The 16,815-nt window shown below is 46.1% G+C and overlaps 1 protein-coding gene across 1 annotated transcript in view; it reads right to left on the minus strand.

The window, feature by feature from the left end:
- Window positions 1-16,815, minus strand: part of LOC144767887 (uncharacterized) — an 82,357-nt gene that overhangs the window by 12,287 nt on the left and 53,255 nt on the right. The window contains exons 6-7 of the mRNA XM_078651238.1: window positions 10,260-10,370; window positions 8,631-8,762 (exon numbers count right to left, since the gene is read on the minus strand). Of these exons, the coding sequence (XP_078507364.1) occupies window positions 8,631-8,762; window positions 10,260-10,370 (243 nt within the window). The remainder of the gene's footprint in view (window positions 1-8,630; window positions 8,763-10,259; window positions 10,371-16,815) is intronic.

Genomic DNA, 16,815 nt, shown 5'->3' on the forward strand with positions numbered 1-16,815 from the left:
CAACTCTGACAACTCCCCCGCCGACCACTTCCTCTCACACGCCCTTGGTCTCTCCTCCTTCCCTCCTTAATACACCTACTTCCTCATCCTGCTCTATCCCTCCACTTCCTTTATCTAATGATCTTATTAAACCCAATTCCCCAACCTCTCCTATCTCCTTGATCCCTCCCTTCCCTACCACGAAAGATCAAACCCTTCATAACCCTTTTCTCCTTCCCCCCCTGGTTACACCTCCCTTCCTCTACCTAATCCTAACACCTACTCTTCACCCCTCCTAAAAACGCTTGATCCACTCCACTCCTCTCTCCTTTCACTATCACTCCTTAATATCGAACTTCTCCTCTCGTCCCTTCTTTTAGATCTCTCCTCCCTCAGATCTGAAGTCTCTCTCCTTACCAAAGCCCACTCTTCGGATCACAAAAGCACATCTGCCCCTTCATTTAAAAGCGCATCATCACTCATCAGCTCCCCTTCTACTTCCCTCAGCAACAACTCCCCTATTATAGACATCATCGAGCACTCTTCTCTTGTCGCCCTCCTCCCTTCAAACTCCCCGACTTCACCCAAACCCATGGAACCCACCAATGCCTTGATTTCTACTCCCCAACATTTTACTGACCCAGCATCCTTGGAGATTAACCTATCCCTTAACCCTCCCATCTCCCCCTTCCCCCACCACCCTCCAGTCCCCAGCTCCCTCTATCTACTATCCCTGTCCTCCTAGGAACGAGTCGTCTCCCCCTTCACCCGATATCTCCTAGACCCCCTCAACAACTAACTTATATCCTCCCTGATCCCAGCACGCAATCCCCCGACACCGCACCACTCTGCTGCATGCTGATTAACTGCCGATCCGCTTCCTGCCATGCGACTGATATTGCTGAAATAATTCTTAACGAAAACATTGATATTGCATTCCTTACCGAAACTTGGCTCAACCCTCACTCGACTCCTATCCTTGACCTGCTCATTCCTCCTGGCTATTCCATCATCAGAAAAGACAGAATAAAGCAAATTGGTGGAGGCCTTGCCCTAATTCATAAAAATGAACTGAATCTCACTCACGTTCATCTACATGACCCCACTTCTTTTGAATACCTTTGTGTTGATCTTACTTCTACTGACTCCCCTACCATTCGGCTACATACTATCTATCACCAACCCGGTAACCCCATCCCCTTCTGCACTGAGCTGTCCGATCTTATCACTCAATCTTTGCTCACTCACTCCAAGAATCTCTTTCTTGGCGACTTTAACATTCACTGAAATAATAACGATGATCCATCAGTCATCCTCCTTAAAGAGATCATGGACATTACTGACCTGACACAACTCTGCCAATCCCCTACTCACTCTAAAGGCGCCACCCTAGATGCCATTATGACTAGCAAGGACCTGGCCTCTCTCTCAAAGATTCTTCCAGTAGACTGGTCTGATCATCACCTTATCCTCTTCACCATGATCTGCTTTATCCCCCTCTCCACTCTTACTGACACTTTACCCTTGAAACGTACTCGCAATCTTCACCTCATTCCCCCCGGTGAGTTGGAAACCTCTATCAAATCTCGCTTTCTCCTCCCCCCCCCCTTCGCGCAGCACTAATGACCTAACTGAACATTATAATAATTCTATCCTTCAATAATTGCCCCAATCAAAATGAAACAACAAAAAAAATTTCATCCCAAATCCTGGTTTAATTCTGACCTTAATAACGAAAGATGGGCCCTCAGACAGTCGGAACGCTCTTGGAGGAATCATCCCTCCCCTGATAACCTGACACTCCTTAGACACGCCAGAGCCAATTACAAGAAACACATCTTCTCTGCAAAAGCTTCTTTCTTCCGCACACAACTTGACCAGGCTAAAAACCGGCCCAGAGAACTCTTTAGCATTATTAAAAAACAAACCTCCTCTGGCCCCCCTAAAATAACAGCCACTACCGAAAGATGTGAAGAAATCGCCTACTTCTTTTCGAACAAAGTCAACTCTATTGAACTATCCTCCTCTTCTCCACCTCTCCCATCCCAATCTACCATCAGCCAACAACACCCCCTATCATTCCTACCTTAACATCTGCCCCTCCATGTCACGACCCCTCTATACCCCCACCAATTCTACTCCACCCGGACCCTATCGCTAAAGACACCTTTCCCACAAACAATGCCTCCTGGACAGAATTTCAGCCAGTTTCAGAATTTACTGTCCTCAATATCATCTCTAAACTCAAACCATCTTCTCACACCAATGACCCCCTACCCGCCCAGTTTGTCAAAGAACTTAAACACATCATTGCCCCCATCTGGACTAATATCATCAATTCCTCCCTCGCCACGGGTTGCGTGCCAGCATCCCTTCAACTTGGTCAAATCTCTCCCATCCTTAAAAACCCCACCGCTGATCCTAATGACCTGAACCACCTACGCCCTATCTCTAATCTTCCTTTCCTCTCCAAAGCCCTTGAAAAATGTGTACTTTTCCAGTTAGACAAACATATCACTTCCTTCAATCTCCTCGACATTTTCCAATCTGGTTTTAGAAAAGGTTGCAGCACTGAAACTGCCATGCTCAGTATCACTGATGACATTCATCGCTCTCTTGACAAAGGTGAATCCTCCCTCCTTATCCTCCTTGACCTCTCTGCGGCGTTCGACACTGTCCACCATCCCACCCTTCTTAATATTCTTAAAGACCGCTTTGGGTTTGAGGGCATTGTTCACCAATGGTTCTCTTCCTATCTCCTAAACAGATCCCAACAAATTAAACTCAATCACTGCCTCTCCAAACCTCAACCTGTCTCACTTGGGGTCCCTCAAGGCTCTATCCTTTCTCCTACCCTATTTAATTTATTCATGGAACCACTCACCCTCATCCTTAAACAAGCTAATATTAGTTATCACCTATATGCGGACGACACACAACTTTACTACAAGATTAAATCCCGCCATGACAGCCATCTCCTCAACGATACCTTGAATAAAGTCCAAGCCTGGTCCCATCTCAACCATCTCAAATTGAATCCCAAAAAAACTGAAGTTATTCTTTTCACCCCCAAAAACTGCTCTCTGCCCATTCAAAACTGGATCAATGACATCAATGCACTCAACTGCTCCCTCTCCACTTCTAACTCGGTCAAATCCTTGGGCATCAGCATTGATAACAATCTTACTCTCATCCCACACATTAAAAATGCTGCGAAAGGTGCTCTCTTCTCCCTTCTCCACCTTAAAAAAATAAAACCTTTCATCCCTGCAGACGATTTCAAAATTGTTGTCCAATCTCTTGTACTTTCCAGACTTGATTATGGTAACGCCACCCTTGCCGGCACCCCTAAAGTCCACCTTACCCCGATCAAATCTGTCCTCGACCTAGCTGCTAGACTCATCTCCGATTGTAAACGCTTCGATCACATTTCTCCTATCCTCAAAAACCTTAACTGGCTCCCAATTGAAGGTAGATCCACCTTCAAGTTGGCATGTATTACTCACAAAGCCCTTCACCAGAACACACCCTCTTACCTCTCTGACAAACTACAAAAAGCTGGGTGCTCCAGGTCCTTGAGAAGCACCAACGCCCTCGTCCTCATCCCCCTGAGACTCGATTGTACAATGACACAATCACGTGCATTCTCTGGTAATGCCCCTACGATTTGGAACTCGCTCCCCAAAGATCTTCGCTGCAATCCCTCCTACCCTCTCTTCAAAAAAAGACTCAAGATACTTCTTCTAAATAAATATTGGGGCACCTAATAGTCCCTATTCAGGCTCAGTCCTCATTTCATTCTCCTCAACCCACCCTGCCTCTCTTCTTTTCATACTACCTCCCCTCCCTCTCACACTACCCTTTTCCCTCCTATCTTCTTATCCACCCTCATCCCCCCTTCCTACCCCTAATTTACTCCCTTCCCTCAATCTCCTCTTCGAACTGATATGTTTGTTCACATGCCAGTTTTTATCCACTCTGTAACTATGTTCTATTTTGTTTTAATTGTTTATTTGTTCTTATGTTTATTATGTGTTCTTGATTTGTATTCTTCTTATCTATCTGTAAAGCGCTCTGATACTCCTGGGTCCAGTAGCGCTATATAAAACTTTTAAAATAAAATAAATAAATAAAATAAGGGTGATTAGGTAGGACCTAAACCTCTAGTACACTGATGAGTAAACATGCTAGTTGAATGTGATCACTTAAGTGCAGAGTTTTCCTATTGTGTGTGATGCCCAGAGACCGTGCGTCCAACTTGTCACAGCACGTAGCACACTGCGCAAAGCGCTGGACCCTTCAGGGTTAGATGAGCTTGTTTAGCACACAACCCTTAGATCCCATCAAACCATCACAAACATTGCAAAAAAGATATATTTCAAGGCCACAGAGGGTGCTACACCTCAAGAGCTCGCATGTTCACCCCTTAAAGGATACTATTCTCGCGCACGTAGGATAAATTGCCACCTGCTGTACATTATACAACTACTACAGGCCACACAACATTTTCTTTATAAAATCTAAGAGCCATATATGGCGAGGCCATCTTCCTACACAAAAGTCTCTTAAATTCCTGGTCTCTTCCTCATCTTGATGAAAGCTACACCACGGTTGCTAACATGAGAAATCTCTACTGTGAAAACTATGCACATGTGCGGTTACGCGCAAAAAGACATTTTAAATGTACATCACTTTCAAAGGTAGCTGTGGTTCAGAACACGTGGTAATATGCAGATAGTTTCCAACTTTCTTGTAATTAACTTATATAGTGTTTTAAGTAATCGTACTACTTCCTTATCAGTTTATCACTCTGAAATTTTAGGCAAAAATAGTTTGGAAGAAGGAGCTGAACCCGTCATTCTCACTTTCATGGTAGTTGTAGCCGATTTCATTGACCTTCCCTTTGTACTATCTGCGAGTATGGGAGAACAAGGGTACCCCGATATGTGAACCTGGGGTTGGCATATGTTTAGACAAAACAATGGTTTAGTGTTGGTCACAGTGGGCCCAGAGCAAGAAGTGTGATCCCCTAAGGGGATACTGAAAAGCTCAAATTGCTGCTCGGCCTCCAGGAAGGTGCTGGATTCCTACCCGTGATCTACAAATAAAAACAGACTCGGCAGACAACCCTGTCTCCTGACTTCTGCGAATAGTTACAAATTGGGTCCAAAACACGTCCCAGCTACGATCTTAGTGCTAATGTAAATAGTGATAGTTCGTACATAGCAACACATGTAGCCCATACTGCCGGAACGGTTGATCTACGGTCCTGCTCCCGAACTCCCATTAATTGCTAACGTATATAGTGATTGTTCGTACATAGCAACACGTGAAGCCCATACTGCCGGAACGGTTGATCTACAGTCCTGCTTCCGCACTCCCATTAAGGCCCTCTATGAGTAACGGCTACTATTAACTCAAGGTAGACTCATCCATGCAATCGTCCTCTCCTGAGCCCGGCTGACATTACCTTTGCGAGCCCCTAGTGTTCAGTGCCGCCCCCAACTAATAGAGATTTCAGACTGCTCACTATATGTCCTGAAGATGATCTTACATTTGTAAAGATCGAAACGCCGTTGACCCCTACAACAGGAACTCCTTACACTGTATATAATCTCGTGGAGTTCCATTTTCTGTTGTCAATGCGATGTTATGTTTTTAAATTCACTATCACCTTGTCACGACACGCCCACTTTTCACTTTGTGTGAGCACCTGAAAACTATTTAAAGTACTTAAAAATCTGTGTAAAACAAATTGTCGATTTTACGCGACATGTGTTACCCTACTCTTCTTTCCCAGTATGACTAATCGCTTTGTTTATATTTACATTTCATTATCCTCTTAGGGAACCACACTTCTTGCTCTGGACACACTGAGGCCAACATTTAACCATTGTCTTGTCTAAACAACTTGTACTATCTACTCGCACAATTCAAGAGTCAGAGCGGTGAGGTCGTGTACTCATAAAAGAAGCGATGACACAACTAGGCTGTAACAAAGAAGTAATGACAGGCTAAAAAGATAACTAAACAAGAAGTACGAGAATAAATCTAACACATACAAAGAAAAACAAGAATACAGTTTTTTTTTTACTGTTATGGATAATTTCATAGGCAATGCATAGAGGCGGGTGATATTAATGGAACCACATCTGTGATCCAAAATGTGCATTTGTACAAATGTTGCCGTCACAATTGGGTCTTATACTATGCAATGTATGCATTTAACAGAATGTACTATGCTATGGTTGAAAATGCTAATAAAATATATATATTAAAAAAAAGAAAAAAAAGAATTTTTTATATCTGTAATTTATGTAATGTATGTTGATACCAGCGAGTGCTGGGGGAGATATTTATTGTTTAAACTGGATGATCTTGGTCATCCAACCGGGGAGTGGGTGATCTTTCCACCTCAAAGCCGCTCACTTAAATAGGACTACAACAACTTCACGTGCACTTCTTTTAGAGCGCCACAAAACCTTCTGCAAACCTCGCTAGCGTAAGTAATGACCGTTACTTTTAAAGTGATTATAGGTCTCACTGTCTTGTATATTTCTGTATGAATGTGGGAGAGATGCACACAATCGGAATCTATAGAATACACTGGTAGCTGCAGATGAAGGGCAGTCTAGGAGTTGGAATCATGGGCTGGCAGGACTGGTCTCGGCCACTTGCCACTATATGTATGTGCTCTGCTAAAGCCAGTAACTCCTGCCCAGAAGAGAGACTTCATTGTGAGACTCTGGCAGATGTTTAGTCAAATCACTTGTCCTTTAAAAAGGTTTTGTAGTGACTCTTATTTTTGCCTGAGGAGGTTGCAGCCTCCGGTACCTGGATCCCGCCCATGTTTGAGTTTTCCGAGTTGCTGGGTTTCAGGGATCTCAGGTTTTGTTACAAACATGTTGTCTGTGTTCCACAGGCAGGATGAGAGTGAAAAACTCCTGTTCCTTTTCTGCAGAACCTGGTTCCACCGGGAATATGTTAGATTGGTTTGTCATGTACAATGAGATGATGAGACTTCTGTCCAGGAGCATGATGCTTACCATTCTGATCATTTGTATTTAATTTTTGCATACATTTCTTCCCTCACAGGACTGTGAAAATTTACCTTACAGTGGCGTATTCACGCCTCTGGTGGACAGAGTTGCAGAATTACAGAAACATCCATGGCAGTCATAGGTACTTCCTGGGCCGAGGGTCAGGCCGTCACGGCCGATAACAGCAAGGTGGCCACCGGGGCTACCTCACTATGGACTGGAAGTGGAAGCTTCAAAGGTTGTCATTTCTCCATCTTAGTTCCATCTAGGTGTAACGGTTGCGGCAGTCATCACTGTCGCTCAAAGAGTCGGGCTTGGTCCTAGGTAAGTCATCTGTGCGCCTTCCACAACCTTACTTCAATTACTTACAATCCCATACTTTGCCCACGCAATTTCTTAACCACCGTTTCCTTCAATCTTTTTCGTAGTCGTGTCTTAAATTTTCCTTTTTTCTAAGTAATACAACGAGGAAGGAACCCCACCCCGAACAGCTCCCCCAGTCTCTTCATCTCTCCCTACTGCTTTGAATCTCTTGGTGAACTCCTGAAAGCTCTCCACTAACAGTCTCCCCTGCGCCCGAGCAGCCCTAAGATCTTCCTACCTCGTTAGTAGAAAGTGAAAAAAAGACTTCTACTTACTGCACTCCTATTTAAAACTTTAATTTGTTTTGCCTATAAAATGCCTACCCTGTTTGATTCAGAAACGCTTACCTGCCAATTTGACAGTTCCTAAAAAATCTATTTTTTATTTTCAAGATACTAAGGAAATTATCCCCAACGTAAACGAATATGGGCACAGTTAATGAATTCATAGTCTCTGTAGAATTCTTGGGTATATTGCTCAATACGGATGGTCTTGGCCTTTGCTTTATGAAAATACGTTTTTAGGCTTTTATTATGAAACAGGATGATATTTTTACTTCCAAAACGACACAGACGGGGCTTTAATTACTTCTAAAGCTTCATCCTAACACACTACAGTCCTGATAACACAACATGAAGCTCATCGAGAACAAAGACCCACGTCCAGACAGACACGCCACCCAACAGAAAGTCTGTGAAGGATAAGCCGAGACTGAGCCCGGGTCTGAGCATGCGTTGGACAATGCCAGGACCACTTCTTACAACAGAGTGTGTAAACTCTGTTGTAAGAAGTGGTCCTGGCATTGTCCAAAGCATGCTCAGACCCAGGCTCAGTCTCGGCTTACTCACAAGTGTTGACTCAACACAAGGCTCACACAGCGGAGAAGCGTGGCTCAATGGTTAGAGCGGCAGACCCTGATGCAGAGGTCTAGCCCAGGACCAGGGTTCAATTCCCGCCTCGGTGGCTCTTGGACTCAATTTCCACGGACCTGATAATTCTCGCCTCGGTGCCTAGTCTAATCGTGGGTCCCACTCTGTGACTCTGGGCAATAGCTTGCTTAATCTCCACAACGGCCCCAGCAGCGCTGGGATGCCTGGCTTCCCCTTGGGGGTGCCCAGGAGTGGACATATCACAGGAAAGCCAGGAGCGTTATGAATACAGCGCTACGAGACCTCTGGGTAGAAGTGCGCTATATAAATACAAACACACACACACACACACAAATACAAACACACACACTTCACCTACCAGGCTGCACGATGACCAGCCTCGCCAGGGCGTTGAGCTCCCTGGGCTTCAGTGGGCCGGGTTGTCGGAGCTGGATGCACTCACTGGGGACTCCTGGTGCACCCTCCTCCTTGGCATGAAGCGGCTGCACTCCTGCGTCAAAGGAAACGTAATAACTTGTCATTTATCCATGATCAACGTCATCATCCATTCTTTATGTTCTATTAACTTTCTAGTATATCCTAAATACATAATAAAGCACTGTAAACCCCAACAGCAGTTTATCTGTGATCCTATGCCTACGAGGGACAACTTCCACAATGCTGGCTTCTGATCGCCATGCGGGCACCTGTATCCAGGTAACAAGAGCGTGACACTTATCAGTCAGCACTCGTCATGATTGCTATTGGCTTGTAGAGGAGACAGAGCGCGGTCAGTCAATTAAATGATCCCCAAACCTTCCCAAATTCACTCTTAGCTCCTGGACCTCGTAAAGATGCATTTTAGGGTTGACAGTTTTGGCTTTTAAGACAAACGATTCTGTGCACGGACTGCTAAACAACGATTTATAAAGACTCTGAAATCAAAAGGAATATTAGCATGAACGAGCATGAGCAGAATATTGTGAAAATGTAGCATTGAAGCATGTTCACTATGATATTTGGATTGTTTTCTTTGTATAGTGCTAACACAGATAGGTGCTTCAGGGCACTTGAAAAGGAGGAGAGTGGAGAGAAGAGGAAGAGGACTTTTACTGAATTAAGTCCATACGTTTGGCCAAAGTTGTGACTTACGGAAGTGTTGCTCAAAGCTGAGGCCATAGTAAGAGGTTCCAGAGGGTTGAGCAGGAATCTCCCTCCCAAAACATTTGGATCTGAATTAGAGAAGAGAGTTATGGGTCTTTAAAGCCAGCCTCTGGGTCTGCTTGGCTGGTATGGTAGCAACTGTTTGAACAAAGGTTTGCTAAAGTCCCTTTCCAAAGCTTTACGTGCAGGCTAGAGGGTTTAGAATAAGCCCCTTTTTGTTTCACCAGCAGCCAGAAGAGTGATATCGCTGCAGGAGGCATGAGATTGGATAGGTTTCAGCCGAGCGTGGCACACTTTAGTTCTCTTTGGAGCCGGTTCATCGTTTTGACATGGACGCTTCCATAGATGACAGAACGACAAGAGCATTTTGGTGGTGAGCTAGTCTGCCAGAATTTGAAGACATACATGAACACTAAAATGATTGATCCAAGTTATGCCCTTTCTTGATTGAGTGGATTAGCCAAGAAAATATAGCCCTCTGAGCTGCAGCTCTAGATTAATACTTACTATTGTCACAAGACGTTATTGCACAATTAAGTTAAAAATGTGAATTGAATGTAATAAATCATTATAGATCTTGGTTGAGCAACTGGCTAGGGCAGCTTCTTTGGCCCCAAAAGGGGGAATACTGTTTAAACACACTACGAAAAACAAGCTAAGCATGTTTACAAAAGTGGAAATGGAAATCTAAAAGAACCTTGAGAGCACAAATACTGTAATACTAAAAGATTTAAATAACACATGTACCACTGGGGTGACAAATGCCAGAAATCAGATAATTTAGAAAATAATGTTTATGTGTGGCTCGTGCATCATCCAGAATTCATAGACTCTTTGAATTCACCTGGGCAGCGCCTAATTCTGTCTCTGGACTCAGATTCCTGAAGGTCCACTGAGCGGGTCATTCCATCGTCTTTAATGACAAAAGACACAATCTGTGTGTTCGCCTCAGGAGCTATAGAAGAAAAACAATGGGAATTATAAGCGTCTCCAGACGTCTTGCAGACCTGCACTCGCCATCTACTGCTTCCCTCTCGTAACCAGAAATGTAGATTATTCCTATACACTCACGCTTTTATTTATTTATTTATTTATTAATAACATTTCTAAAGCGCGAACAAAGGCCCAAGGGCATTTCTTGTAGTGCTCAAGTATACAGAAGATTTAAGAGGTGTACGAGCATTCTTACCAATCGACTAATGTGAAAAGCCCAAGATCACTCTTTCAGAGGCACGCATTTCAGACTGAGGACAATATTAATATTTTATTTCCAATATTTTATTTTTGAGAGATTGAGGGGAAAGAGAAAGTGAGACAATGTGCAGTCAACGTCTCGCATCAAAGTGTACAACCTGCAAACACCAGGAACATGGAAACAGCTGACTGTTGAGCGCCAAGATATTGTGAGACTGTTGACTGTATCAGAAGGAAGACACCAGATATATTTTTGTAACAAAGAAAGCAGGAGAGCTCTCGAAGGAGAGTTTAGTCAGGAAACCAATGGTGAAGGGACACCCAGATGGCCAATTGAGATCTCACGGCTCTGGAATACTGCTACTTGAGTAACAACGCACAAAAGAAAGGAAGTGGTGTCATGCTGCAGGAAAAAAGATCCTTTGATCCACTGACTCACTCAAGTCAACAAGCATTGGAAATGCAATAGGTCTCGGATTTATTTGAGTTAGAGCTAATGGCATTGTAAATGGCAATGTCTTTTAGCCATGTATTATGGAGTGTATGCATGTGGTGTGTAATGTGGTTTGGATTGGAATTGTTCAGCCTGCACACTCACAATCTGTTCACCCTGCACACTCACAAACTGTTCACCTTGCACACTCACAAACTGTTCACCCTGCACACTCACAAACTGTTCACCTTGCACACTCACAAACTGTTCACCCTGCACGCTCACACATTGTTCACCCTGCACGCTCACAGACTGCTCACCCTACACGCTCACAGACTGCTCACCCTACACGCTCACACACTGCTCACCCTACACGCTCACACACTGTTCACCCTACACGCTCACAGACTGTTCACCCTGCACGCTCACACACTGTTCACCCTGCACGCTCACAGACTGCTCACCCTACACGCTCACACACTGCTCACCCTACACGCTCACAGACTGCTCACCCTACACGCTCACAGACTGCTCACCCTACACGCTCACAGACTGCTCACCCTACACGCTCACAGACTGCTCACCCTACACGCTCACAGACTGCTCACCCTACACGCTCACAGACTGCTCACCCTGCACGCTCACAGACTGCTCACCCTACACGCTCACAGACTGCTCACCCTGCACGCTCACACACTGCTCACCCTACACGCTCACACACTGTTCACCCTACACGCTCACAGACTGCTCACCCTACACGCTCACAGACTGCTCACCCTACACGCTCACAGACTGCTCACCCTACACGCTCACACACTGTTCACCCTACACGCTCACAGACTGTTCACCCTACACGCTCACACACTGTTCACCCTGCACGCTCACAGACTGCTCACCCTACACGCTCACACACTGCTCACCCTACACGCTCACAGACTGCTCACCCTACACGCTCACAGACTGCTCACCCTACACGCTCACAGACTGCTCACCCTACATGCTCACAGACTGCTCACCCTACACGCTCACAGACTGCTCACCCTGCACGCTCACAGACTGCTCACCCTACACGCTCACAGACTGTTCACCCTGCACGCTCACACACTGTTCACCCTGCACGCTCACAGACTGCTCACCCTACACGCTCACACACTGCTCACCCTACACGCTCACAGACTGCTCACCCTACACGCTCACAGACTGCTCACCCTACACGCTCACAGACTGCTCACCCTACACGCTCACAGACTGTTCACCCTGCACGCTCACACACTGTTCACCCTGCACGCTCACACACTGCTCACCCTACACGCTCACAGACTGCTCACCCTACACGCTCACAGACTGTTCACCCTGCACGCTCACACACTGTTCACCCTGCACGCTCACACACTGCTCACCCTACACGCTCACAGACTGCTCACCCTACACGCTCACAGACTGCTCACCCTACACGCTCACAGACTGTTCACCCTGCACGCTCACAGACTGCTCACCCTACACGCTCACAGACTGCTCACCCTACACGCTCACAGACTGCTCACCCTACACGCTCACAGACTGTTCACCCTGCACGCTCACACACTGTTCACCCTGCACGCTCACACACTGCTCACCCTACACGCTCACAGACTGCTCACCCTACACGCTCACAGACTGCTCACCCTACACGCTCACAGACTGTTCACCCTGCACGCTCACACACTGTTCACCCTGCACGCTCACAGACTGTTCACCCTGCACGCTCACAGACTGTTCACCCTGCACGCTCACACACTGTTCACCCTGCACGCTCACAGACTGTTCACCCTACACGCTCACACACTGTTCACCCTGCACGCTCACAGACTGTAAACCCTGCACGCTCACACACTGCTCATCCTACACACACACACTTCACACTCTGCACTTTGCACTCGCACTCTGCACTCTGCACTCTCACTCTGCACACTCACTCTGCACACTCACTCTGCACTCACTACTCTGCACTCACTACTCACTACTCACACTAGAAATGCATGCCATGTCCGCTCTAACCACAGCCAGTGCAAGCATTGCTCGCGCTAGAAAACGCCCACAGCACAAAATAAATGCACGACCAGAAAAGAAAATAGCATTCAAAATAGAAATAAAATCGCCCAGTGCATGGAACATCTGAAACAAAAAAATAAAATGCATAACATCTGACTGGGAGCACCTATACATTCAGCAGCGTGCAGTAACTACGGGATGAATTATCCAATTTACAATAAATAAATAGCATCCTCTTCATCATACCTAACGCATACAACAGCCGATTGCAATAACAGACTGCTTATAGAACGCATGGTGTAAACATAGAAATATGGGTATGCTTTTAGATGTGTCAATAAACCAATATTTTATTAGATTGAATATCTGATATTTAGAGGCATTTTCGGCGTGCTCTTTCAAAAAAGTACCGACTGCATGTCAGATCTTCGTAAAGAGCAAATGCAAAACCACTACACAATCTCAAACGCTAAAATGGAATGCAACAGCTGACTAGTAAACCCACAGCGAGCACTCAACCTCAGATCAGGAAAATACTCACTGACCTGAAGAAGCGTCCAGTCAGTGCACGCAGCATCAGACAAATAACATGGTATGCAGACACTGCTGCAAATAACATCTGCTACTTCATGCAGCATACACATTGCGAAAATACAGAATGTATGCAACTACTGCATTAAACATTGACCACACGTTTACAGCATATGCACAAAAATGCTGCATATATGCATATGCAGTCTGGGTACATAGTACAGCGCACACCTGCACTGACATCGCGGATCATTGCAGTAAGCACAGCTGTAGTAAAACATCTTAATTCACAAATCATTATACAAGCTTAACACTCTTGCATGGACATTTATATTTATTGCTACACAGCTCCATAATGACTTGAGGAATCTTCATTGGAATAGACATCAAAACAAGAAGTGTGCGGAATATATATGTACATATAGACATTTGGATGCCAAGTTGAAGCCTATGTGGATCGAGAGGTGCTTCGCCACACGCCTCTGAAAGAAGATATACTGGTGCTTGTAAAAGATCAGGAGAGATGATTCCCAACCATCCTGGAAGGTAGTAAAAGGCAGTGCAGGCGCTGTCTCAGTGAGTGTGTGCAGAGAAGGCAGGCGGGCGCCGCTTACCTCTCTGGGGCTACTCCTGCTGCAGAAACAATCCCTAACGTGCTCACTGCTCGCCAAACTCCCAGCAGAGGAAACAAAACCAAACAACCAAGAAAGTATCCAGCCCCGGCTTGCCTGCTGCATCCAATCCTCGCTGCTGCCAGACACCAGACTGTCACTGGCTCGGCTTTGAAGCGGCTGAATTAAAGCAGGAGGAGGGTAAAAAAAAAAATCCCACGACACACCCGGCGGTGGGTTGGGCCCTGGAGGGGGAAAGCCGGCCCCCTATCTCCATACAGAGCAGAAGGGCGGCGACAGTGCTTTTGGCGCCAAAACCCAGAGCGCTGCAGTGCAATGGAGAGGGCTTGGGCGCTGCAGATAGAATGGCAACATTGCCTTACAAGGGGCGTGGCCTCGCGTCCACGGGTTTGAGGGGCTGTTTTCTTGTCCAAGGAGGGACGGTTAGAGGTGAGAGGTAGCTGCTGTGCATACATGCTTTTATGCCCGTGCACCGACTACTGTAGAAGTTAGGCAAAAAAAAAGCAATCACATTGAAGTGAAATGAGTGACCGTGCGTTTCAGGCACCCCCTTTTACGAGAGGGGGTTGTCATTGTATTAAGAAATGTTTAAAAACTTTACACGTTTCTCCTATTTTATGGTTCTATTTCACTTTTTTTTACGTTAATGCGTCTTTGCGCCTCGTTTTTTATACTTTTATCTTCTTGTACGTTGTTTGACGTCACCGACACTCCTAAATACCACTTTCCCCAATGCAGCAATATATTACAGAAGTCAACTTTGGGGTTACCGAGACACGGACCAAAGCTAATTGGAACTTGGGAGAAAGCGAGGTTTAGGTAGCGTTCTAAAAAGCTACTGTAAGTCCCCTGCTCGACGCTCCGGAGACCTTGGTCTGCGTCAGCCCGCACACGGAGCTCCGAGGCGCGCTGGGTGAGCTTCGCCCGCCTCGCGCAGTTTGTAAATAAATATCAGCGGCCTGAGCGGAGGCGCCACCGAGCGGACACTGCACGCAAGTGCGCGAGGCACCAACAGCAGCCCAGCAGCCGTTCCAAAGAACCAGCAGGTTAGGGCTCACCCAAAACAGTCATGCTTTCTGTCTCCTCGTTTTCCCAGGTGCAGACAATTTAGTTTTCTACGGGTATAGCCGTAGACCCATCTCTATTTAAAAAAAGCCGTCTCCGGCAATGAGGAGCAGAGTTGAAAAGCGGTGCTCTGCAGGACAGCACCTACTTCCGGTTTGGCCGGCAATGCTTCCGGGTCGCCGCAGGCAGCGCGACGGCCCGCCCTGCACGGGAAAGGGAGGCAGCTTTCGAGGAGGACAGCACCTGGCCGCGAACGCGTTCTCGTGCGCGTGACCTTAACAAATCGCCGCGCGCGGCCAGTGCTGTCCTCCTGGAAAGCTGCCACGCTAACTATAGGTCTTTGGCGAGACCTAAAAATGTATGTGGCATCTGCATGAGACAGGAAAACTCAGGAAATGACCCAGAGACTTGAAAATCAGTCAATAAATGGAGACCGCTGGGGTGTAAGAGCCCGTCTCTGGAGTGGAAACAAAACTCCAGAGATTAGGATGTTTGCCATGCAACTGAACGAAGAAAACATTTCTAAAACTGCATGTTATCGAGAGCCTTAATATCCTCCAGACACAGAACCTGAATCGGGTGGGATTTTGATATGCAGGTACGAAGTCACAGTCATGAAGTTCTGACACTGGCACAGGGTCCTGCAGTGTCTTGCGATCCTACATGAATCAGCCAGTCGTCCAGATAGTGACACACCTGGAGATGTGGAGGCCGCTCGTTCTCCCTCAACTCTACCAGACTCTGGAACTCCCTCCCTATCCAACTCAGATCTGAGCCCAAACTGCTCACTTTCCGCAAACTCTTAAAAACCCTGCTTTTTAACAAACCAGAATAGCACAAACTGTAGTGTACTCAGCACGATGTCTGCAGCGCTAGGACGCCTGAGGGCAGCTACCGCGCTTTACAAATTCTCTTTTCATTTCATTTCAAAGGCCTTTAGGCACAGGACGTCCCATCCGTCTTAAATGCTTGGCAGAAAAGCCAGGTCTTAAGATGTTTCCAAAGAAGGAGCAAGGGTGGGCGCAGCCGCAAGGAGACAGGAAGAGGGTTCTGCTCTCGTTGGAGAAAGTGTCCACCTCCTAGTCTTTGCCTTATAAACCTACGAACGAAGAGAGACATGACCTCAGCTTTCCAGGGGGGTATGTGTCGTAAAACTGAGTGCTGATAAAAACAGAGGAATTGAACTGCCAGGCCTGAAAATAATGCTGCATGCCTTCAATTGTATTTCAGTCGTAACTGAAGCCAATGTCGTTTTTGAGTAAAGGTTTGGCTCGGTACGGTGGGGACAGCCACAAACCAGCCGCACTGCACTGTTCTGGACCACCAAGTTTTTGGGAATGGCATGCTGGTAACTCCAAGTACAAAGCATTTTTGTAGTTTAAAGAAGACCTAATAAACGATTTTAGCTGCTGTTTCCACTCCATCAAGAATCTTTTTTGTCTTTTAAAGTGTATTTCACACAGCGCTTCACCCCACGGTTTAGCACTACTGATGTTCCTAAGCACTGTAAATCT

This window comes from Lissotriton helveticus, chromosome 7 (assembly GCF_964261635.1).
Source record: "Lissotriton helveticus chromosome 7, aLisHel1.1, whole genome shotgun sequence".
NCBI lineage: Eukaryota > Metazoa > Chordata > Amphibia > Caudata > Salamandridae > Lissotriton > Lissotriton helveticus.